A 25598-nucleotide genomic window follows, 5' to 3' on the forward strand; every position below is an offset into this window, starting at 1 on the left:
CCACCTACCCACCCTGGGACGGCCGGCCCTATACCCTGGTCTCCACTCACTAGACGCCAGCAGCCCTACCCCCAAGCTGTGACAACCAAAAATGACATGACTAAGTGTTCCCTGGGGGCAGGATCTCCCTAGGAAAGAACCACTGGCCTAGAAGGACCCATATCTGCTCTGGGAGCCGGGCTCTCACCTTCACAGCACACTGTGGGTGTGGAAGCATGATGTGCTTTTGTAGAACAAGAGGTACTGAAATCACCAGCCCTGCAGGCACCCTCTGTAAACCACCTACCCCACCAGGCCCTGGGACGGCCGGCCCTACACCCAGTGAGGCCTTCAGCTTTACTAATTGGACCAGAAGTGGGGCCAAGCAGGCCAATTATTTTTGTCTCCCTAGATTTTGGAATCAGGACCCGAGAAAGAGCCAGTAGGATGGTGCCAGTTCTCTGAAATGGGAGTTAATGATGCCAGTAGAAGCTCGAGGCAAGTAGATGTTCCCGGGGGGACAAAGGAAGAGTCCAGGACAGAAGCCAATGGGCAGAGAAGACCCAGAGGGCGAGGGGATGAGAAACTGTTCTGATTCTCATGGCTTTCTGGTTCCCATGACAACCCCACCTCCTCCGTGTAGGCTGCATCAGGTTGGCCTCATGGCTCACCGCTTTACCCTAGAACATTCCTGTCTGTCTTCGTCCTCTTATAGAACCCAGGCCCAGTCCCCACTCTGGGGGGCATCTATCACAAAACCTGGGGGATGACATGAGATCTGGGGTATGCCCCCTTGGAGTCGGCAATTGGGTGGGTGGCCCTGGATCCCTTGAGCTCTTCCCATGGCCTTGTCATAAAGCCCTTAGTTCTTACACACTAGCGTGAGTGGGATTCTGTGCCTGGCAAACAAGCAGACAAACGAACAGTTACGCTCACTGGTCTGATCATTGCTATCTTGATTGGTTTGCGACAAAGGACAAAGGAAGAAAAGCCTGCCTGTTATATTGAAAAGAGGCAAAATCACCTTGTCCAATAATTTCTGATGGCGGGCTTGAGTGTTTTCTAATGGCTATTTGCGTCGTGGCAGAGCTTTGGGGACGCCTGGGTGGCTCAGTGGTTGAGCATCTGTCTTTGGCTCAGGTCATCATCCTGGGGTCCTGAGATCAAGTCCTGCATCAGGCTCCCTGATGCCCATGTCTCTGCATCTCTCTCTGTGTCTCTCATGAATAAATAAAAAGTAAAGTCTTTTTAAAAAGAAAAAAGACAGAGCTTTGCTGGCATGTGTCTGCTAACTGGCCTCCACCCTACCCTCTTGGGGGCCAGAATCTGGGTGTGTGATGGACACATTCCTCTCTCCTGCTCCTTATTTCCGACTCACCTCTGTCCCTACCCGGCATCCCTGAGCTCCTGACCATCATGAGGTCGCAGTGTGCAGCCCTGAGACTTTCTCTGGGCTGAGCAGCTGGATGTAAGCATTCAGTCCTTCAAGCTCTAGAAACACATTGAAATTGGATTTTCCTATTTCCTTTTTCGCTGATTCCCACTCAACAAGCTTGGGATGCAGTGTAGATGCATGCTGGTGGTCAATCCTTCACAGCACTTGTTTGTTTGTTTGTTTGTTTTTAGCACTTGGTTTTTTTTTTTTTTTTTTAGCACTTGGTTTTAAAAAGGTTTTTCTGAAATCTCCCCATAATATTGCCTATTAAATAGAGGGGAACTTGCAAATTTACAAAGGGAAAAAAATCCGCGTCTAAGAAGGGCTGAGCATCACTCAAGTTCAACTTGAATGTGATCATGAGGAAACCTCAGACCAACCCAGATGCAGGGACACTCTGCAAACTACACCCCCAGCCCAGATGCGGTCCCCAGACCAGCAGCATCAGCATCAGGCAGTGAGAAACACGGGATTCCTTGTCCCACCCCAGACCTGCTGAATCAGATTCTTTATTCAAAAACAAGACCTGAGATGCTATCTGCATTGAGGGTCGAGAAGCACTGATCTACAAAATCACTGGCCTGGACTCTTCAAAAGAACAAAAACAGATGGTGGAATGTTCCAAATTAAAGGAGACCAAAGAAACTTGACAACTAAATGTGACATGTGATCCCGGTTTGGATAGTGGTTTGGAGGCAAAGAGGGGGGAGGCTATAAAGAACGTTTTTGAGATAAGTGGCAAACTTTCACTGTAAACTGTGTCTTAGATAGTATTATTGGATCTGTGATGTATTTCCTGAATTTTTTAATTGTTCTGTGGTGACATGGGGGTTCTGATTGACCTTGTTCTTAGGAAATATGTGAAGCATTTAAGGGTAAAGGGGAATAATGCCTGTAATGAATCCAAGAAAGAAAGAAAGAAAGAAAGAAAGAAAGAAAGAAAGAAAGAAAGAAAGAAAGAAAGAAAGAAAGAGAAAGAAAGAAAGAAAGAAAGAAAGAAAGAAAGAAAGAAAGAAAGAAAGAAAGAAGGAAAGAAAGAAAGAAAGAAAGAAAGAAAGAAAGAAAGAAAGAAAGAAAGAAAGAAAGAAGGAAAGAAAGAAAGAAAACGAGGGGGTTAGGGAGAGAAAGCTAATGCGGCACATCAGTGATCCCAGAAGAAGGGCATAGAGCCGTAGTTCTTGACTAGGGCCTCTTGGTGATATTCTGAGACATTTTTGGTTGCCACCACTCAGGGTACTACCAGTAGCCAGGGTCGAGGCCAGGAATGCTGCTCAACATCCTATAGTGCATAGGACAGCCCCCACATACTGATGATGCAGCCCCCAATATCAGTAGGGCTGAGAAACTGTGATGTATGGGCCATTCTTTGCACTAGTCTAATACTATGGGAATTCCTCCACTAGTCTATAATTTCAAAGTATTTCAAAGTAAAAACTGTACAAAAGAAATACCACCAGCAGGTCCACAGATGCAGGAAGCAGGTTGGGGCCGCTCGGGGCTGGGGGTGGGGAGTGGCAGCTAATGGGGATGGGGTTTCCCTTTGCAGTAATGGGAATGTTCTGGAAATGGATAGTGATCGCACAACACTGTGAGCGTCCTAAATGCCACTGGGTCATCGCAGGCTTTCAAAGAGGGCACTTTATGACACATGAATTGTGTTGAGTTGAACAGGATCCCCAACGTGCGTGCCCACCGGAAGCCCGCGAAGACCGTCTCTAGAGAAGCAGTCCGCGTACGTGGAGGTCACACTAGATCAGAGCGGCCCTGAGCCCGTGAGCGGCCTTACAAGAAGGGGGAAATTCAGACAGGAAGGCGCACAGGGAGGAGGCTGTGAGATGGCAGTCTACAGGCCAAAGGTTGCTGGCCACACTAGAAATGAAGAGAAAAGCCTAGAACAGATTCTCCCCTGGTGCCTTCGGAGGGAGCACGGCCCTGTCGATGCCTGGACTTCAGACTGCGGCCTCCAGAACAGTGAGAGAATAACTATCCGTTCAGAGCCATGAGGGGTGAACGCATCATTCTCATTTACGAAGAGGGTGTAAACGACAGACACTTACCGGGAGGACACGATGTAGCCCAGCACGTGGGCCACCAGGAGCTGCCCGTGTGTCTGCTCCAGGCGGGCACACAGCTGATGGATCGCTTCCTTAGCAGTGGAGGCCAGAGGGGCAGGTATGGTGAAGGAGGCCCACTTCCGGGCCTCCTCAAAGGCCAGCCTCAGCCGTCCTGGGTGCCCACACTCTGGGAGGCTGGCCCAGAGCAGCTCCCTCTGCCCTGGGCTCAGCGTCCTCCGCGAGGCGGCCAGCAGGAGCTGGATCATCTCCTGCCCTTGGTTTCCGGAGAGGGGTTTCACCTCCCAGTAGGCCTCTGGGTCCGTCAGCGTCTGTCTCATGATGTCTAGAATCCCTGGCTTCCCCGAGCAGGCTGAGAGGATAAGGTGGATCCTCGGGGGGCACCGGGGAGGCAGCCAGGGGACCCTCCGGGCGCGGCAGATGGAATCCAGATCATCCATGGAGTCCAACAGGATCACAAGTGACTCGAAGTTTCGGCAGGAGACAGTGTGGAGGAGGGTGTGGAAAAACTGGACCACCCTGGCATGGGCCTCCAGGACCTGGGCAGGGGGCAGGGGCAGCCCGTAGGCCAGGCACACCTGGAAGCAGATGCTCTGGAGCAGGCCTCGGGCGTCGGAGCTCATCTGTGACATCCCCAGAAGCCGCAGGACGGTCACTGTCTTGCGGCCAAGCAGTCCCGGCATTTGTTCTGCCAACTTGCACATCAGCGCTGTCTTTCCGATGCCTGGAGGTCCAAAAAGCACCAGGGGTGAGTGGGGATGGCCATCGCTCTGCCGGAGCCGCTGCCCCAGCTGGGCCAGGAGCTCCTGGCGGCCACAAAAGGTCCAGGTGGCCTCGGTGCTCAGCCCCAGGTGGTGGCGGATCTCCTGGTAGAGCCACGCCAACTCCTGCCTGCCTGCCTCCTGCTCCCGGAGGTGCTCAAGGACCTGGTGGTTAGCCCTGGCCACAAACTGCTCCCCCAGCTCTTTCAGGTACCGAGCATGAGCCTTGTTTTTGGGGTTCACCAGGTCTCGGCTCCATGGCAGGTGGTGGGCCTTGAGGACTCCAGGTTGTGTGTCGGCAATGCGTCCCTTGAGGCCACTGAGAAGGTTCTGGGCATCTGTGTCCAGGCAGCCATCTGCGAGCCGGTCCACCATCTTGAGGGCGCAGTCTTCCAGGATGTGTTTGTTGAGGTCTTGGATCTCTCTCAAGAAGACAGTCGCCCCCTGGTCTCCGTCTGTCAAGCTCAGCAGGCCCCGGTCTATCTCCCACTCAATGACTAAAAAAGTGGGGAAAATGGGAACAGAGTGTGGTCATCATTGTGTGATCAGTTGGCCCAAGTAGTGACGCTTGAGAGACATATTTGGGAGGTAAGGACTTCAGTTCTCACACTTAATGTGTGCTGGAGTCACCTGGCATTACCATAGACAATGTGCAAACTGATGCACTCAAGTGTGTTCCAATAAAACTTTATTTACAAAAAAAAAGCAGTGGGCCCAATTTGGCCAGAGGACTATGGTTTGCCAGAGTCACTTGAGGGCTCAAAAAACCTGTATTGGGGATCCCTGGGTGGCTCAGCGATTTCGCGCCTGCCTTTGGCCCAGAGTGTGATCTGGAGTCCCAAGATCGAGTCCCACGTCTGGCTCCCAGCATGGAGCCTGCTTCTCCTTCTGCCTGTGTCTCTGCCTCTCTCTCTCTCTCTAGGGCTATCATAAATAAATAAAAATAAAAATAAATCTTAAAAAAAAAAAAACCATATGGCTGGGCTCTGCCGCTAGGAGTTCTGATTCATCAGGTCTGGGTGGGGCCCATGGGTTTGCATTTCCAAAAAGCTCCCAGGTGATGCGGAGACTGCTGGTCCAGGAGCCAAGCCAAGAAGAGCACTAATTCGGTCATTATTAATCAAAGAAGCCTTGGTGTAGGCAGCACAGAGGTTGTATATGAGAAGTAGCCCCATTATAAGAAAATACCATCAAACGCAGAAAGTTAAATATGGAATTTCTATAGGAATTCCACTTCGAGGTATGGACCCCAAAGAGCTGAAAACATAGACCAACAGATACCTGTGACCCAAGTTCCCAGCAGTATTATCCACAGTAGCCAAAAGGTGGAAACAGCCCAAGGGTCCATCAAGTGATGAATGGATAAACACAATGTAATCCATCCATACGATCGAATATTCTTCAGCCATAAAAAGGGATGAAGCTCTGCTTCATGCTACGGCACGGATGAACCTTGAAAATACTGGGCCGAGTGAAAGAAGCCAGTCACAAAAGGCCACACACCGTCTGATTCCATGTACACAAAATGTTTAGAACAGGCAAATCCATAGAGGCAGAAAGCCAATTGGTAGTTGCCAGGGGCTGGGGGAAGGGGATGGGGAGTGATTGTTAATGAGTATGGAGTTTCTTTGGGGGTGATGGAAATGTTCTGGAACTAGATAGAAGTCGTGATTGCACAACATTGCGAATGCACTAACTGTCACCGAATTCTTCACTTTAAAGCAGTTAATTAAAAAAAAATAAAAATAAATTTAAAAAAATAAAGCAGTTAATTTCATGCTATGCGAATGTCACTTCAATGGGAAAAAAATCCATTGTTGTCAGTTTTGGGTGCCTCCGTCGTGACACATTAATTCAACAAACATTTGTTGATCTCCCACTTGGGCCAGCCTCTGCTCTCCACACTGTGGCGTCTAGCAGAGAGAAAAACGTACAAAGGTCCCTGTTGCCTTTGTGGAGTGGTTATTGCAGTCTTAGTGAAGAAATGGACACAGACATGGACAGACAGGTAGATGAGGACATCTGTCTATCCTGGGCAGAGAAGGACAGACAGGGCATTTGAAGCCACAGAAAACTGCTGCAAAGGCATGGTGGCTGGGGAGAAAAGTTTTTAATGAGCCTAGAGGCTGAGAGCATGGGTCAGCATGCTTTTCTGTAAAGGGTCAGATAGGAAATATTTTAGGCTTCACAGGTCAAATGGTCTCTTTACAACTATTTAACTCTGGGGATGCCTGGGTGGCTCAGTGGTGGCGTGTCTGCCTTCGGCTCAGGTGTGATCATGGGGTCCTGGGATCGAGTCCCAGCAGGGAGCCTGCCTCTCCCTCGGCCTGTGTCTCTGCCTCTCTCTCTCTCTCTCTCTCTCTCTCTGTGTCTGTCATGAATAAATAAATTTTAAAAATCTTTTAAAAAAGACCCCACCGACTATTCAAGTCTGCTGTCATAGAGTGAAAGCAGCCACAGACAACATGCAAACCAATATGTTGAGTGTGTGCTAATAAAACTTTATTTACAGAAACAAGCAGTGGGCTGAATTTTGCCTTTGGGCCATAGTTAGCTGACCCCTGTCCCAGAGCATACAGCAGCTGCCCCGAGGACCCATATTTTCCAGAGCCAAGAGCAGACACTGATTTCCCCTCCGAGGCCATTGCTTTGAAATAGCAGTCAGACCGGAGGGGTTATTTTTTAAGCCACCCTGGGCTCAGCAGAGGCTCCCGGGGCTCTGGAGCTGAGTGAGTCAGGCCCTTGGAGACAGAACTGAGTCTCGGAGCCAGGACAAGAGCCACTCAGATGCCCTCCTTGGAGTGTCACCACTCCCCTCTTAGCCCCAAGAATGGAAGTCAGGGATAAAGGCAACTGACAATCCTCAAATGGGATCCTTCTGGGACACATTTCAGCACGAATCAATCCAAGGCCATCTGCTCTGCCACCTGCGGGCTTCGTGACCTTGGTCAAATCACTGTGTCTCTCTGAGTCTGTTTCCTCTCCCGGAACATGGGTGGACTAGTTTAACCTCAGTGGGGCTGCTGGCAGGATCTTCTATGAAACAACATTTGTGAAAAGCTGAGCTCGTTATGCTGAAGGAGCAGAGCACGTCTCACAATGTCGTAGACTGTATGATCCCATTCATTGTTGAAATAACCAATTATAGGAATGGATTACTGGGGCAGCCCGGGTGGCTCAGCAGTTTAGTGCTGCCTTCGGCCCAGGGCGTGATCCTGGAGACCCGGGATGGAGTCCCACATCGGGCTCCCTGCATGGAGCCTGCTTCTCCCTCTGCCTGTGTCTCTGCTCTCCCTCTCATGCTCTGTGTCTCTCATGAATAAAAAAAAAAAAAAAAAAAAAAAAGGAATGGATTACTGGTTGCTGGGGGCTGAGGCCTGGGTGACTCTAAAATGGTAGTGGGAGAGACCTCTGCAGTGAGGAAATAGTCCCTCATATGGACTGTGGCAGTTATTCGGAGCTACACGGGTGTTAAAATTTCCTAGCATGAAATATCTGTGCGCACGTGTACCGTACACATGCACACACACGTCTGTGAAAGTGATGCTTTGTCTGGTGGTCACAACGTCAACTTCTTGGTTGTAATACTGTACTTTAGTTTTGCAAGATGCTACCTTTGGGGGAAACTGAGTGGACATGGGACGACTTCCTACTTTTTTTTTTTTTTTTTTTTTACTTCCTGTGACTCTCCATTTCAAAATAAAAAGGCTGAAAAGAAGACAACTGAGCAAGGGCTCTGGAAATGTGCTCTGAAGACACTGTCACTAGCATGCGTTTATACTTTCTGCTACTTTCCAGGAGTTTCTGTTTGTTCTTTCAAGTGGGAAATCTTTTTTTTTTTTAATTGTTTACTTAGTTAACAGAGAGAGCAGGGGGAGGGGCAGAGGGGGAGGGAGAGAGAATCTCAAGCAGACTCCCTGCTGAGAGTGGAGCTGATGCAGGGTTTGATCTCACGACCCTGAGGTCATGACCTGAGCCAAAGTCACAAGTCAGACGCTTAACCGACTGTGCCACCCAGGCACTCTTTTGAGTGGGAATTCTTAGTGGGTTGGATTTGATCAAAAGAGATCACGGTTGGGAAGAGACTATGGGGCAAGATCCCCACAGTGACTTTAACTAATTCAATTTTATAGATGAGGAAACTGGGGCTCTCAACCTGCCAGGGGTCAGTACAGCTGAGAAAGGGCAAGGCTGCAAGTCCAGGCCCATCCCAAAGCTCAGACCCCGGAGGCTGATTATAGTCCCAGTGGCAGTTAATCTCTATGAAAGCAATTAGCACATTTGGATTCGTGTCATAGAGCGAGCAATAGCAACGTGGTAAGCGCTTAATAAACAGTAGCCATTAACATTGTTATTCACATAGGCGCTGAATTAAAAAATGGTACCTCATTCCTAATCTTAACCAAAGTATCGAGTTAGCTTCACCTGTGATGACAGGTATGCATCAGGTACCCCTGATATGATGAGAAAGGGAAGGAACTTCACCTCTGTGGTCTTCCTCTCAGAAACCTATAACCCCCATCCAACCATGAGAAAACACCAGACAAGCCCAGATTGAGGGACATTCCACAAAAGACGTGCGTGGCCAGCGCTCCTCAAAATGGTCAAAGTCATGAAAAATAGGGAAAGGTTGAGACAGGTCCAGGGGGACCTGAGATGTGACAACTAAATGCAATGTGGGAACCTGGACAGGATCATGGAACAGAAAAACATTAATGGGAAAACCGATGAACTCTAAATAGTCTGGAGTCTACTTAATTGTCACGTACTGATGTTATTACTTCCAGCAAATGTACAGTGGTCACATAGAGGTTAATTTCTCTGTGTGAATAACACACAGAGACTCTGTATATCTTTTTTTTTTTAGATTTTATGTATTTATTCATGAGACACACACACACACACACACACACACACACACACACAGAGGCAGAGACACAGGCATAAGGAGAAGCAGGCTCCATTCAGGGAGCCCGACGTGGGACTCGATCTCAGGTCTCCAGGATCACGTCCTGAGCTGACAGCGGCGCTAAACCGCTGAGTCATCCGGGTTGCCCCAGACTCTGTATATCTTTGTAGCTTTATAACATTGTCATTTTTCTGCAAATCTAAAGTTATCCCCAAATAGGGGCGCCTGGGTGGCTCAGTTTGTTAAGCGTCTGCCTTTGGCTCAGGTCATGATCTCAGGGTCTTGCGATCGAGTCCCACGTCCGGCTCCCTGCTCAGCGAGGAGTCTGCTTCTCTCTCACCCTCTGTCCTTCCCCTTGCTCATGCTCTCTTTCAAATAAATAAATAAAATATAAAATAACAAATAAAAATAAGCAAAATTATCTTCAAATAAAAAGCTTATTTTAAAAAATTGATATGTCATTACTAGAATTAATATATATAATAGACGGTGATATATTTTAGTACAATGAAAATGCTATTGACATAAATTGCTATTCAAAAATCTTTAAATAACTCAATGTATTTAATATGTTCATAATATAAATCCATATATTTAATATGTGGATAGAATGAGTTCATGTTTTTAATATTTTTAGTAAGAGAAATTCATATACTTAATAGTTTGGGTGATATAAATGGCCATATCTGACATATTACTAAACCCGTGAACAATGATAAAAATCTGTTTCTTGCTGGCAGCAAGCAGTGGGGAAATGGCTTGGCAACACTCCCATTTTTTAAAAAAGATTTATTTATTTATTTTAGAGAGAAAGGTAATGAGAGCAGGGGGAAAGGCAGAGGGAGAGAGAGAATCCCAAGCAGGTCCCATGCTCAGTGCAGAGCCAGACATGGGGCTCGATCTCATGACCCTGAAATCGTGACCCCAGCCTAATCCAAGAGTCAGAAGCTTAACTGACTGAGCCCATCCAGGTGCCTCAACAACACTGCATTTTTAGAGAAATCTTTCTGGTAACCAGTGTGGAGGATGGAAGAGCCAGAGGTTGAGGCTAGAGGTGGAAGGTCAGGGGCCGGCTGGGAGTGGCTGATGGACTCTGGTCAAACCTCTATTCCTCACCTTAGGTGATGGAGAGGTACCTCCATCTGTACCTCAGTTTCCACCCCTGAGGCAGGTGCAGGGAGGCTGGAGGACTCAGTCTCCACAGCAGGGGCTGGCTCTCCGGCTAACATCAGGTGACCTACGGTTCCAGTTTTTCCAGGACTCTCTGGGTGCAGCCCTAAAAGTCCTAGACAAACCAGGATAGTGATCATCTTAGAAGCCTTCCCCCAGGGCAGCCCGGTGGCTCAGCTGTTTAGTGCTGCCTTCAGCCCAGGGCGTGATCCTGGAGACCCAGGATCAAGTCCCATGTCAGGCTCCCTCTGCCTGTGTCTCTGCCTCTCTCTCTGTGTCTCTCATGAATAAATAAATAAATCTTAAAAAAAAAAAAAAAGAAGCCTTCCCCCAGAGCCAGGAGCTTCCCTGGGAGATGGGGAGAGGAAGTTGGAGGGGGAGAGGAAAGGAGGGTCCTAAGAGACAGAGAATTGGACGTGGCTGAACTCTTGGATCAGTAAAATAACCTTACGCAGAACCAGGGATCCAAGAGCTAGGCTGATCTGGCCTTTACAGACACGCAGGCTGTGGCATTTGGACAATATTCGATGCGTGTATTTGAACGTGGGGCATTTCCTGTGGACCCTGAGGGGGTGGGTCTTGGCAGCCTCACCTGACCAGTGGTAGCGGTGCCACTGCTCCTGGGTGATGAGGCCCAGCCTCCGGGCCTCCTGGGCTCCGGAGCGCAGCACAGAGGTCAGGGTGGCCTCTTCGGGCCCCTGGGTCTCCGCAGTGCCTAGGGCCTGAAGCAGGTAGGTGGGGGGCACGGCGTTCTCATCCCTCCGGAAGCGTCGAGCCACCAGCTCCAGGTCACGTGGCTTGGAGGCCAGCTGGGATCTCAGGGCCTCCCACTCCTTCTCCTCGATCAGTGTAGGGACTGGACAGGGGCCGTACTGGTCACCTAAGAGGGCCTGGCAGAAAGAGGGTCATGGGTTCAAATCGGCTTGGGGTGGGATGCCTGGTGGCTCAGTGATTGAGGATCTGCCTTGGGCCCAGAACGTGATCCTGGAGACCCGGGATTGAGTCCCTCATCGGGCTCTTCACGGAGCCTGCTTCTCCCTCTGCCTCTCTCTGTGTCTCTCATGAATAAATAAATAAAATCTTTAAAAAAATTGGCTTGGGTGCTTAGTTCTGTGACCCTGGGTGAGACACACTGAACTCCCCAAAATGGGCCTGGCTGTGGTGCCAGGGTGGTAATTACACTAAGAAGTGCAGGCTAGAGCCTTAGAGCACCTGCATGTGAAGGTATCTAAGAGTACAGGACATCACACACGTAAGTTTTTAATCTGATCAGGTTCCAAACATTAAGGGATCTTTCACTGGGAAAACCCTTTGTGGAAGGTGAATAATGGCCCCCAAAGAGAGCCAACCCTAATCCCTGGACCCTGTAAACATACCTTACATGGGAAAGGGTTGTGATGGTTATTTTTAGATGTCAGTTTGACTGGGCTAAGGGATGCCCAGATAGTGGGTGGGATACGATTTCTTTTTTTTTTTTTTTAATTTAAAAAAATTTTAATTTATTTACTCAGGAGAAACAGAGGCAGAGGGACATAGGCAGAGGGAGAAGCAGGCTCCCCATGGGGAGTCTGATGCAGGACTTGATCCCCGGACTCCAGGATCACGAATTGAGCCAAAAGCAGACTCTCAACCACTGAGCCACCCAGGTGCCCCTGGAATATGATTTCTGAGTATGCCTATGACAGTGTCTCTGGAAGGGATTGATCTGGTAAACTGAGTGAAGCAGACAGCCCTCCCTAATGCTGGTAGGCATCGTCCAATCCACCAGGGGCCCAAATAGGACCAGAAAACCCCAACACCAAAGAAATTAGGAAAAAACAAAACCAAACACTAGGAAAGGTAAACTGTCTTTCTCTGCTTGAGCTGACCCACCCTTTTCCTGCCCTTGGACATCGGTGTTCCTGGTTCTCAGGCTTTGGGACTCAGATCAGGACTTGCATCTTCAGTCCCCTGATTTTCAGGCGTCAGGCCTACAGCTGAATTACACCACCCACTTTCCTGGTTCTCTGGTGTATAGACAGCAGATGGGGGACTTCTTGGCCTCCATCACAGTGTAAGCTAATTCCTGTAATAAATCTCCTCTTATGTATCTCTCTCTCTATCCATTGGTTCTATTTCTCTGGAGAACCATGACTAGCACAAAGGTGTTTGCAGATGTGATTAAGTGAAGGATTTTGAGCTGGGGGGATTATCCTGGATTACCTCGGCCCTAAATGCAATCCCAAGAGTTCTTAATAAGAGACAGGCAGAGGGAGAGAAGACTACAGCTTCTTATATGCAGGTATCAGCTTATTCCAGACATGGAGCTGTGGCAAGAGATAAGGACTCCATTGGCCCTGCCCAAATTTCATGCTATGACATGGTCCTGGGGGCAGGTGAGTATCAAAGGTATGGGGTGGACTCTGTCTTTATTTAGATCGAGCTAAAGAATAAGACATGAGAAGGGGTGTGCTGGGCAAAGGGCATTGCAAACCATGGGGACAGCATGTGCAAAGGCCCTGTGGCAGGCAATGGCTCCAAAGAGCCAGAGCAGGAAAGCCGAGGTTGGGAGGTGGTTGAAATACCAATGAGGAGGGGGCAGTGATGACACATAAGGCCATCCCTGTGCTCACTTCAGCAACACATATACTAAAATTGGAATGAAACAGAAGGCTATCCCCATGGGTAAGATTTTGCGGCAGAGCGGTGAGGCCCTAAGACCTTGGTCTTAATGCCAAGAATCCTAGTTCACCCTCTCTCTGCCCCAAGAGAAGGTGCAAACCAGAATGTTAGAGAATTAGGCTAGAGGAGGTCCAGGACACGGAGGCTGAAGTCTTGAGTTTCCGCATCATGAAATGGAAGCAGTCCACCCACCCCTCTTCATTGGGTTGTACCAGAATATTCCAGGGGTGTGCACCCAGGGACCCAGAGAAGTGGAGCCTGTGATGATGGGAGGTTGAACAGGACCCCACTCTCTGGGGGCCTTTCCCACAGCGTCAGTCTCGGAGCAGTGAGAGGAGCTGGAGAATCCAGCCAACCACGAACCACAGATCTCAGCAAGGAGACGGAAGGTGGAAAATGCTCCTGCCTGAGGGACCAGAGCAACAACAGGAAGAGCTTGAAAGAAAAAGGTCAGGAGCCACCAGGAGCAACTCTCTGGGGACGCTGGAGCTGCCGGTGGCCCAGGAGAGCCAGAGCCTCTAAAGAAGTACCGTGGGGAGCTGTCCCCTGCTACTCGCGCTGCCTAATGACTTATTTACCAGAGAGACGCCTCTCCAAGGGCCACCAGCACAGCTCCCAGCTCCATGGGAAGACCCCCATTCAGAGCCACTGAAGGAGAAGGATGCGGTGACTCTCGGGTGACAGAGGACAGATGCCTGGTTCGAGAGGAAAGCGGGAAGTGGGTAGAGATCAGCTGGCCGCCCAAGGAGCCCTTCTGGAAGGACAAGCAAGGCCCCCCGGGCCGGTTGGGCCTGGGGGAAGCCCAGAGATCATCATCCTGTCCCCCATGCCACCTGGAAGCGGCGTTGTGCTTTTCACTGCCTGCAATTTGGGTTGCAAAATCGAATCCCTCCTGGAGTTCCTTTTCTCTCCATTGCCTGCTTTTCTTTAAAAAATCCTTTTTTTTTTTTTGAAATTCCACAAAATGATCAATTGTCAGGCTCATTTGGAAACCTAAATTGGAAGATTGGGGCGGGGGTGGGGGGAATGTATGAGAGAGATTTGCAAGCAGAAAGGTAGAGTCCTCCAAACCCTAGGATGCATTTTAAAGCAATAATAATTGACCTAGAGGGGTTCAAAGGGCACAAAATCCTTGTTATAAAATAAACAAATATAGGGATGTGATGCACAACACGAGGACCCTAGTTGACACTGCTGCACATGTATTTGAAAATTGCTGAGGGAGTAGATCCTGAGAGTTCTCATCGCAAGGAAAAAGACCACATTTTTCCTTTCTCTTTTTTTGTACCTATATGAGATAATCTCTCCGCGGTCATCATTTCATGAAACATGTAAGTCAAATCCTTAACGTTGCACATCTGAAGCTTACACAATGCTGGATGGCAAAAACATCTCCGTAAAACCAGGAGAAGGAAAAAAACCAATGCCAACAAAGAAAAATACAGAGCAAAAGATTGAAAACACAAGCCTGACTATATAGATACAACTTAATACGTAATAAAGAAAGCTTCCCACACATGTTGGCCAGGTCTTAGTTTCTTTCAGGGAGATCTAATCTCTAGGGTAGCTCTAGAACCTTCTGCAGTGCTGAAAGTGCGCTCATCTGTGTTGTCCAAGTAGCCACATGTGGTGCCTGGCCACAGCATTGGACAACACAGATGAGCACACTTTCAGCACTGCAGAAGGTTCTAGGGCTGCCCCAGAGATTAGATCTCCCTGAAAGAAACTAAGACCTGGCCAACATGTGTGGGAAGCTTTCTTTATTACGTATTAGTGGCTGCTAAGCCATTGCAATGTGGCTGGTGGGACCGAGGAACTGAAATTTTAATCCTACTCTATTTTATTTACCTTTAAATTTGCCACATGTGCTTTGTGGCTACTGCACTAGACAGTGTGGTTCTAAAGCCGAGCAGCGCAGCCCTCAAATATTTGTCTTTGTTTGCCCAGAAAACAGCTTTTATAATGGTGACCACCCTCTTCTACATTCTACTTAATCTCCAGGAGACGTTCCAGGAGATTTTTCTTTTTATCTGGAACCACTCAAAGCTTCTTTGTGACTAAGGTGTCTCGGGCAAAGATACTTTCTTGACTTTTCCCCTCTTTACATTTTGGACAGAGATCAGCAAACTTTTCCTGTAGAGGGTCAGATAGCCAATCTTTTCAGCTTTGCAGGCCGGGTGGTCTCTGTCACAACCATTCAGCTCTGTGGATGTAGCTGAAAAACAACCACGGAGGATATGTGGTTGAGTGCCAATAAAGCTTTATTTTTTTTAAGATTTTATTTATTTATTCAAGAGGCACAGAGACAGAGAGAGACAGAGACACAGGCAGAGGGAGAAGCAGGCTCCATGCAGGGAGCCCGACGTGGGACTCGATCCCGGGACTCCAGGATCACGCCCTGAGCTGAAGGCAGGCGCTAAACTGCTGAGCAACCCGGGCTGCCCTCAATAAAGCTTTGTATACAAAAGCAGGCAATGGGCCAGATTTGCCCCATAGGCTATAGTTTGCTGATCGTTGCTCTAGGATTTATGAGCTAAAATGTCATAGTTTTTGGTTGTATCTGAAACTTGGTGTTGTAGTAAATCAGGAATGTGGAATTACATTTGCCGATTGTAGGCCAAAATTGTGAGCTTGGGGTTATTTTGGGGACCGAGAGGGTGCTTCGGGGGTGGGAGGAAAGAATACCCAGGAACATGGAAAAACTGGTTCCACCTAGCATCAGAGGAAGTTTGCCCCAAGGCAGGCTCTAGACTGTGCCACAGAGGCTGCTCCCAACACCATGAGGCACACTAGAGGAAAAAAAAATCCTCAACATCTTGTGGGCTTCTATCCTCTCTATGCTTTTTCAGGGTCTCCAAATTCCACCCTTTTGAAGTAGATGAGGTGGAGAAGCTAGGGGAAGGTCCAGAGCAAACTTTAAGGTTCCCTTGGGCTTCTATGCTCTGTTCCCCAGCTCACCTGCTACTCTCATTTGGCTACTAAGGTCTGGATCCCAGCTAGCTCAGTAGAAAATGAGCACTGTGATCGATTAGCAATGTCTGCCATGGGCAGACAATGGAGAGTAGGTACTAGAAGCAATGCCTCCCACATCCCTCCACTGATGGGTTTGGCTAGTGAGTAGGAGCCATATATGGGGCTGGAATGAGAAGTAAACACCAACCCATCCCTCTCAAGAGACTCACAACAAAAGCCGGCCCTATGGATGTTTTCCGACACCGGTCGAGCTCCTCCAAGCAGAGTTCTGTGGTCATGTGGTCAGTGGCCTCAGTGTTCCGAATACCCCACCTCAGGTCAACAACCTGGAGATTACAAGCGTGGATTTGTAAGGGAGGTGGCACAATGGGTGTTTTTTTTTTTTTTTTTCAATTCCCTTTGACAAAGGCATAAAGTTTCTTTCAGTAATTTTTGACAGTCTCTTCCCAAAGGGGGGAATGTGCAAATTGAAAGAACTTGAATGAAGCCCATATCCCCAGGATAGTCATGAGAAAAATATCAGACAGACCCAGGTCAGGGTCATCCTGCACGATGGCCACTCAGTCCTCTCCAAGACTGCTAAGGTCATGAGCAATAAGGAAAGACTGACTGTCTCAGACCAGAGGGGCCCCACCGGGTCACCTGGATAGGGTCCTCGACCAGAGAGAGGACACATATGGGAGAACTGGTGACATCTGAATGACACCAGGAGGCTGGTTCATAGCATTGTACCAATGTCCATTTCTTAGTTATGACAAATGTGTCCCGATGATGTAAGATGTTCATAATTGGGGGAAAGTGGGTGCAGGCGTATGGGAACTCTGGACTGTAGGCCACTTCCACGTAAACCTAAATCCGAAATAAAAAGTTAACTTAAAAACAACATATCAAAAAAAATTTTTTTTAAACTTGGCCATTTTCAAACTGCTTCTTTCTAAGTGAGGACATGTCCACACTTGTTCTCAGAGCTTTCTTTTGCAAAGGAGGGTGTTTAGTTTGGCCAAAATCACACTTGGCAGTCTCCTTGGCAACCGCACGCTTGCGGTCCACTTTTGCCTGCTAGCCTGAGGGGGGCCAACAGAATGGCTCGATTCAGGTAGCAAAGCTGACCGGGCAAAAGGCTGGGAAAAGGAGGCAGGCAGGGGAGCCTCGGATGGGACTCGGAATGTCCCTCCCTCCCTCAATTCTTTTGCTCAGAGGGAAAGACACAGAAATTCCTAATGAGGTGGAACATGGGGATAAAAGCACCCTACTACTGAGTGTGGCTGAATGGAGAGGGAGAACGGGTCAGCCACTGGGCTCAGGCAAGAGCTTTGGCTCTGCGGGCCGCTGCCTCCGATCTGCGGATGGAGGATGTTGGCGGTGTTTGCCGCATTGCACCTGTGTGGACATTAAAAGCACAAGCATCACTTCTCAGCACGTATGTTTTCCTTTTTAGCACCTCTGCCACTGAGCCGTGTCTCGTGATCAATGGCAGGCAGAGTCGAATTCCCAGAACTGCTTCTTTCTTAGTAATATAGAAACCATTGTGCGTCTTAGCATCAAGGGAGCCTTTGATGGGGCGGATCGCTGTCATAAATGTCAGGGAGTCAGGGTCAGTTGAAGCCAACAGTCCAAAGATGCTTTGTTGGTTTCCGCATCAGAACATGCAGGGAGCAACACCCTACCCCACTCTCGATTCATAGGGGACTCTGACTGGGGACTGCAGTGACTGTGCCCGGCAGGTACACCATTAGTGCTCCCGAAAAAGGCACATCTCCCTTCATATACACCCCAAACACCCCCATAGTCCTCCTAGATTCCCCCTGAAGCTGCCCCTGTGCAGGGAGGGCCTGGTGGGCAGGACAAACCAACAACACAAGGCAGGAAAGTGACATGCCCAAGCAGCAGGGTCCCCAGGCAGCCACCTATAGCACTGTCACACCTCCTGGGCTAACAGCGGTGGCCATGGTCATCATCCCTCCCCCTGTCTTTTGAGAGGACTTTCATCTCCACCAGCACATCACCAGTGTGGAGCCTCTTGGAGCAAAGGGTCCTATGTGACAGCGGGGGTGGCACACCCTTGGTCCCTAATTTCAGGGCAATGGACAATGAGCCAGGGAGGAAGCTATTACCTCGAACATCAGGCCGTTCTTTTGGCAGAAGGTCTGCACTTCGGGGAAGGCAGTGCTCTGCAGAGCTTCTCTCTCTACATCCATATCTGCAAGGATGAGCACAAAGGATGTTAGCTAGAAGAACCTAGAACTCTTTCTTGCCCCCTCCCGCCCCCCAGCTCTGCTTTTAGCCTCTTTTGTCCTCACTAAGGCTGGGGCCTTGCAGGGGCAAATGAAAAGATCCAAAAAACATGAAGTAAACTAGAGAGGGACTTTCCTGTTGTTAGTGCTGAAACTCCCACATCCCAGGAAATCCCTCAGTCCAAGCTAACCAGCATGGTTGGTCACCCTAGCTTAGGGTTGCCACATAAAGTGCAGGATGCCCAGCTGAATTTGCACTTCAGAGAAGCAATGAAAAACTTGATAGCATAAGTGTGTCCTGTCCCATGCACCATTTGGACACATGCGCACATCTGATCAGCCCAGCTGGATCGCATTTCAGATAAACAACAAATAATCTGTTAGGGTGAGTATATCCCATGTCAGGTACTATTTGGGAAATACCTATACTAAAGGATTATTCATTGTTTATCTGAAATGCAAATTTAACTGGTGTCCTGGTTTTGCTGTTCCAGTTTTTTGCTTTTGCTAAATCTGGCAGCCCGACCCAGGGCTCTAAGACCTTCTGTAGCACTGACTTCACTGCGTGGCCTAGTGCCAAGTGCCAAGCTATCTTTGGTTTTCCCCTCTGTAAAATGGGGGTGATACTTCTACTTTGCAGGGCTGCAAGCACCCCAAAGTCAATTGCTTCTGCTTGCCTTGGTCATGGCTAATTTCTTAGCCCTCAACACAAATGCTCAATATGCATTGGTTGAGCCACTGAATCTTACAAGTAAAAGCACCTAGGGTGAGGCAGATGTAGAAGAAACGTTTGTCTTCTCCACCTGGTGAGGGGGAGGTCATCAGAATGTTCGGGGAGCATGAAGAAGCCGCCCCAGCCCTGGGATGGGAGCTGACCTGGGTGCCAAACTTGGATCTGCCTTCTATCCCATGCCCTTCCCATCCCTGTCTAATGCATTCCAAGGGTTATTTACATCCGCCTATAAAGTATTTATTAGAAAGTTGCTTTATGCTCAGAACCTTGCTAACCATCGGGGGCACGGAGGCCAACAAGACATAATGTAGATGACACAGTGTGCTGGAGCTGGCCCCTACTGGCTTGGGAGAGCCGAGCTCCCAATCGTCAGGAATTTTGTGAGCCAGTTGTTAACATAGCCATGATGAACAATGAAATGATCTGAACCTACAATGGAAAAGGCAAAGATGGCAAATACTCAGAACGCATCACTTCCTAATTATTTTATGGCATTTGACTGTGAGCTCTGTTCTGCAGTTCGGTCCTGGCTGCTGATTTTGTATCAGGGAAATACTAGAGACAGTTGAATTACCATACATCTCTGCCTGCCTCCGAAGTCAGAAAAGTCAGATCGGCAGCTCGAAATTGACCCTGGCGGAGGGATTTACACCACAGAAATTGGCAGGTGGTACAGATCAGGTGTTTGGGTTTTTTTTGTTTTGTTTTGTTTCATTTGGATTTGGGGGGAGTGAGCTGTTAAACATTTGCCAGTACTCTACTGTATACATGGTCCTTGCCCCCACAGGGCTTGCAGCCTGCTCAGAAGAACCAGACATTGAGTAAATATATAAACGCCTACTGTTTATGGGGCCTGGGGTTTCAAGGGTCCCACGACCTGCTGGAGCCCAGTGTGACTACAACATGGGAGTGAGGGGAGGACCTTATGAGATCAAGACGCAAGGTGAAGAGAGTCAGGTCATGCAAGGGCTGGCGGCTGGGTGGGGGGAGCAAGGGGGAAATGGTTCTCATACTTTTTAAGCCTGTAGTGTAGTGCATTCATCATAAATGTTAGTTGCTATATGATTTGCCACTCACGGCTTTCAGACTGGCTTATGGAGGAGGAAACAGAGGGTCTGGGAGGCTCCCTTTCACCAGTTCCCACTGGCCAGGCTGCATTCTTATCCAGGTCTCCTAGGGGACCCTATGAGCCATGCCTTGGTCACCTCACCCCTCCCCACGAGTACCTGCTTGCCTCTGGCCCCCCAGCCCTACCCTGCCCCTTACCCGAGACCGTGGAGCTGATGAAGATGGCCACACTTCTGGACAGAGGCGCTGGGAGGGGGTCTGCCTGACCCTGGAGAAGTCGCCGGCGGGTGCCCGGGCTGAGGGGGCCCACACTCATGCTGCCTGTCCCCCAGATGACCCTTCCCCGGGATGGGGCCTGGGACTCAGAGACCTCAGGCCAGAGGCCAGGTGGCCTTCCTGGGAGGGCAGCGAGGCAGAGCCTTCCGGAGTGGGGTGTCCATCTCACCCCCGCAGTGCCCTGCAGTCTCCGCCTCCTCCAGCGCCCCTGGGGAGCGCTGCTCTGCGTGGTCTGCAAGCACTAATGGGAGGACGTTGGACAGCAGCCTCCCAGCCAAGGCCCCTGGATGTTGGTTCTTCCAGGCACTGGAGCCTTTGCCCCTCAACCAGCCAGCTCCTCACCCCAAGAGCTCAGCAGTCACCACGGCAACTATGGTTTCCTGGAGCCCAGCTTTGGGGCCTGGGGACCAGCCAGCCTCTGGAACACCTAGGTCCCCTGGGGATCCGTGAAAGCCGAGCTGGGGCCCAGGTGTGCGGAGGGAAGCTGTCAGATGCTGGGAGTTGTGCCAGTCCTGGCAGGGCAGGCCAGAAACACTTAGTGGAATCCCCCCTCGTGCTGTGCTCACTGCCCCCTCCAAAGAGGTCCAGGCACTGGATGCACAGTACCAACCAGCAGCTCTCAACTGGGGGAATATTCTGTTTCCCAGGGGACCCTTGCAACGTCTGGAGACATTTTGGTTGTCACGACTGAGGGAGGGAGAGCTGCTGGCATCTAGTGGGTACAGCTCAGGGATGCTGCTCAACACCCTACAATGCACAGGACAGCCCAGCCAGAGAGAATTATCCGTCCCCAAATGTCAGCAGTGCTGAGAAACTGAGAAACCAGCTTTAAATCCACTCTAGTCAGATCTCCTTGCCTGCAGGAGGCATGGAGCCTGAGGCCAGCTCCCTGGATAAGAGGGGAGATTAGCAAATCTCCAGGGGCAGTTCAGGACCTACCCATATCAAACTGAGCTGTGCTTTTTGAAATAATCAAAAAACACCACTTGCAACAACATGAAAAGACCTGGAGGGCATTATGCTAGGTGAAATAATCCAGGTGGAGAAAGACAAATACTGTAAGATCTTATTTATACGTGGAAGCTAAAAAAAGCCAAACTCACAGAAACAGAAAGTAGAGTGATGGTTACTGGGAAATGGGGGTCGGGAGCTGGGGAGATGTTAGTCAGAGGTTACAAGCTTCCAGTTAAAAGATGAATGAGACCGGCATAGGGATTTAATGCACAGCCTGGGGATCAGAGTTAATAATACTGTATTATATATTTGAAAGTTGCTAGCAGTACGGATCTTAAAGGTTCTCTCACCACGAAAAAGAAATAGTGATTATACGCGTGTTGGAGGTGTTAGCTAATGCCACCGCAGTAACCACCGTGCAAGATAGAAATGCATCAAATCGACGTGTTGGGTACCTTAAACACACAACGTTGTACGCTGATTATCCGTCAGTAGGGTGAGGGGAGAAAAATTAACCCAAAACACGGCCTCTATGACCAAGGAAGACCTTCTCATTATTTGACTTTACTGAACATGCCCTGGTGATCTGGGTCTTGCCCACCCACCTCGCAGTAGTAACAAACCGCAGACAGAAGGAAAGCATACCTGGGTGTCCATGGGCCTGGTTGGAGCGCTGGCTTGTCCATCGCTGTCCTGAAGGAGTTAAGCAAGTGGCCTCTCTCCTGGGACATTAGTCACATCATCTGTGAGATACGCAAGTAAGAACCACTCACTCAAGGGTGGGCTAGGACCCGGAGAGAAAGGCACATCCCTCAGGATCAGCACATAAGGAAGCACGATGTGCCCGAAAACCAGAATGGATGCCAAACATACCCACAGTGAACCCAGTGTGAGCAAGCCATTTGGGAGCTGGTGTGTCAAGTCCCCACTTTATATACAGGCACTTGAGAAATGGTGATATCAGTTCAATCAAAGAGCCGGAGCTTTTCTTACACCTTTTCCTTCTCTGCCTTGTCCACCTAGGAAAAGTCTGCCTTGTAGGGTCCTCAAGATCACCCCCAGGTCACAGAATTTGGAAAAGCTATTTTCATGGTTATAGTTCATTACAGTGAAAGGACATGGATGAAGGTCAGCCAAGGAGAGCAATGTGCAGAGCAGTGTCCAGGAGACACGAGGCTTAGGCTGCCGATTGTCCCTTCCCAGTGGAGTCGTGCGAGCAGCCCTGAATTTTCACAGCAACAATGTGTGACAACCTGCTTGGAGGATTGCCAACCGGGGAAGCTCACTCGAGCCTTGGCATCCAAGTATTTCCTGGGCATTGGTCACACAGACATACGTGGCTGACTTCAGAGTCCAGCCTCTCTAGAGTTGATACCACATGGCCCAAGGTCCCCACCAGAAATCACATTGTTAGCATAGACTCTTGGGGTATTTTCCAAGACCCCTAGGTATACACACTCTTATCAGACAAGACATTTCAAGACCTTAGAGGGCACATCCTAGGAGCCAGTCAAGGGCCAAACCTTTCATGTGCAGGGTGGGGACAACCTAGGCCTGCTAAATTAACCTTTCCTGCACAGACCTGAAAAATATTGTAACAGAATTGACTGTCACCATTTTACAGATGAGGAAAACTGAGGATCAGAGTGAGAACTTTTTCATTTGCCTTGAAGGGTAGGGTTGTGGAGTGAGTGCTGGTCTGGCCCCTTCTCCCACAGGGGACATCCCCTCCCCTCGAGCCAGCTTCCTCATCCAGCCACCTGCCCATGATTCACCCAGACCCTCTGATTTAGCTGCACCTTGTAACCTCACCCAGGCCCCAGCTCTGGACTCCACAGTCAGTCTAGGCCTATCACCTCTTCACCAATCTCATGACCTTGAATTTGTCTCCCCTCAAATCTCTGTTTCTTTCTCCATTTATCTCAGTTCCAAACAGGCCTGTAGGACTCTACCCGACTCTGGCACATGGTCATGTTCCCTTGCTTACCACCTCTTGACTTCATGGGAGGATGGGAAGACTTTGACCTTGATGCTCACACTAGGCTTTCTTTCTATTTCTGTAGCCCAGACTTTTCCAATATCAGCACTACTGGCATCTGGGGCCAGGTCATTCTTTGCAGTGGGGGCCATCTTGTGCATTGTAGGATGTTGAGGAGCATCTGGGCTTGACTCATTGGATGCCAGTAGCAGGGCTCCCCACCTCCGCCAAAGCTGTGACGATTAAAAATATCTCCAAGGGGTGTCTGGGTGGTTTAGTCAGTTAAGCGTCTGCCTTCAGCTCAGGCCATGATCCTGGGGTCCTGGAATCAAGCCCTGCATCGGGCTCCCTGCTCAGCAGAGAGCCTGCTTCTCCCTCTCCCACTCCCCTTGCTTGTGCTCTCTCTCTGTATGTCAAAGAAATAAATAAAGTCTTTAAAAAAAAATCTCTGGACATTGCCAGTGTCTAGTAGGGGCACAATCACGCTTGGTTGAGAACCCTGGCCTAAGACAACTAGCTAATTACAGCTTCAGGGCCTCATGTTGCACCTGAATTCCCCATCCTGAATCCATTCATGTCATCCACACCTCAGTTTATTTTTTTTTATTTTTTTAATGATTTATTTATTTATTCATGATAGACGTAGAGAGAGAGAGAGAGAGAGAGAGAGAGAGAGGCAGAGACACAGGAGGAGGGAGAAGCAGGCTCCATGCCGGGAGCCCGATGTGGGACCCGATCCCGGGACTCCAGGACCGCGCCCTGGGCCAAAGGCAGGTGCCAAACCGCTGAGCCACCCAGGGATCTCCTACACCTCAGTTAAATGCCACTTCCTCAGAGGCTCTCTGACCACACCATTGCTCAGTGACCACTCCCCCAGTCCCTCCCAATGCCATCACCCTATTTTAATTCTCTGCATGGTACTCACCACCAGCTGGTATGTTTCTTCTTGCTTCTTTACTGCTTGTCTCGCCACAAGAACATGAGTTCCGTGAGTGCAAGGACTCTGTCCGCCAAGGTCAGCATGCTTGGCACATAGTAGGTGCTCACTAAATAATTGTCACATCAGTGGGCTCAACCACAACTGTCCATCTTCCTTGACTCCTATTTATCACTACAGGCAACTGAAGAAGACTGGATTTCCCCGGGAAGGACAGAAGTCCCTTGCAGTGCTTGCCTTCTGGTTTTCCTTGGGAGCTCTGGCCTCAATCTCACTCCTGCTGGTGGTGGAAAAGCCAACTTAAAACCCTCTGGGGAAGTAGGCTGGAGAAGAAAGTTTTCTGGCCGTAGCACTGCCCGGAAGCCAGGCCCCCGGCAATCCTAGTAACTTTTGTCTTAGGTACTTCCCAGGTCTCTCCCTGCCAATTCACCCAGCAACTGGGATAATGAAAGAAATTGTGTGGCTCTCAGGCCCTGGCTTATTAGCTGGGCACTTAGCCAGACTTGATGGTTAACCGTTGTGTGTCGGGCTAATATGCTCATCACAGAAGAGGCCATTTGTTAAGGGCCCATGAGGTGCCAGCTGGTTGGCATTCCACATGGGCAGTGTGCCCAAGAGGCGGGTATTATGATTCTCCCCCACTGATGAAAAAAAAAGAGGTCCAGATAGATGAAGCCCCTTGCATGGGCCACTTGGCTTCTCCGGGCTTAAGTTTGCTTTATGATCTCCAGAGTCAGGGAGACAATGAAATTTGCTTATAAGATGAGCCTAACGTCATGCTTGGGGCATGTGAAGGGCACATGAAATGTAGGCCATGATTTTTCCTATTATTTCCAGGCTCAGCCAACAAGTGGCACAATCAGGAATCAAAGCATCCAACGTTGACGTCCCCATAAGCGTTAAATGCAATCTAAGTTTCTAGAGCAGGGTTTCTCGATCTCAGCACTGCTTAACATTTGGGGCCAGAGCACTCTTTGCGGTGGGGTGCGCATGTTGGAGGAGGTCATCAAGAACATGTAACTGCAGATTTGACCCACCAGGTGGGCGAGAAGCTCCCCCTCCCCTGTCCTTGGAGTGTTCACTCCCCTGGGCCTCCCTGCACGAGATGCTCTCCCAAGGACACAGCCTTGAGATAGTGATGTGGTGTTAAGACCATCTGGATGGTGTATGGGACTGAACCCAGTTAAGGCCTTTATATACATTTTTAAGATTCTGGCTGCTATGGTGTGAAGATCTACTTGTCTGCGGCCACTCGAGACAAGCCTGGTAAGTAAGTTCTCCTGCTTATCAAACCTGCCACCTACCAATCTGAAATGGCCTGACTTTCTCTGGTCTTGCCCTGCCCTCCAAGTACAGGGGCTGGTTTCAGATTGCACATGGGAAGCTCCCTTGGAGGTAGCAAAAACATTAGGATGTTGAGCAGCATTCCTGATCTCCACCAACTAGATGCAAGTAGCA

At 49.4% G+C, this 25598-nt stretch overlaps 1 protein-coding gene across 5 annotated transcripts in view; it reads right to left on the reverse strand.

Annotated features, from left to right (window-relative positions):
• Positions 1 to 24549, reverse strand: part of NWD1 (NACHT and WD repeat domain containing 1) — a 65482-nt gene extending 40933 nt beyond the window's left edge. The window contains exons 1-6 of one of the 5 annotated variants that reach the window (XM_077859511.1): positions 24129 to 24545; positions 21871 to 21968; positions 18075 to 18160; positions 16170 to 16286; positions 10919 to 11216; positions 3472 to 4744 (exon numbers count right to left, since the gene is read on the reverse strand). In XM_077859511.1, coding sequence (XP_077715637.1) covers positions 3472 to 4744; positions 10919 to 11216; positions 16170 to 16286; positions 18075 to 18158 — 1772 coding nt within the window. In that variant the 5' untranslated portion in view covers positions 18159 to 18160; positions 21871 to 21968; positions 24129 to 24545. Of the gene's footprint in view, positions 1 to 3471; positions 4745 to 10918; positions 11217 to 15092; positions 15196 to 16169; positions 16287 to 18074; positions 18161 to 21870; positions 21969 to 24128 lie in introns of those variants that run through there. The other 4 variants (XM_077859510.1, XM_077859514.1, XM_077859512.1 and 1 more) reach the window with 4 other exon arrangements.
• Positions 24550 to 25598: the final 1049 nt, after the last annotated feature.

This window comes from Canis aureus, chromosome 19 (genome assembly GCF_053574225.1).
Source record: "Canis aureus isolate CA01 chromosome 19, VMU_Caureus_v.1.0, whole genome shotgun sequence".
Lineage (NCBI taxonomy): Eukaryota > Metazoa > Chordata > Mammalia > Carnivora > Canidae > Canis > Canis aureus.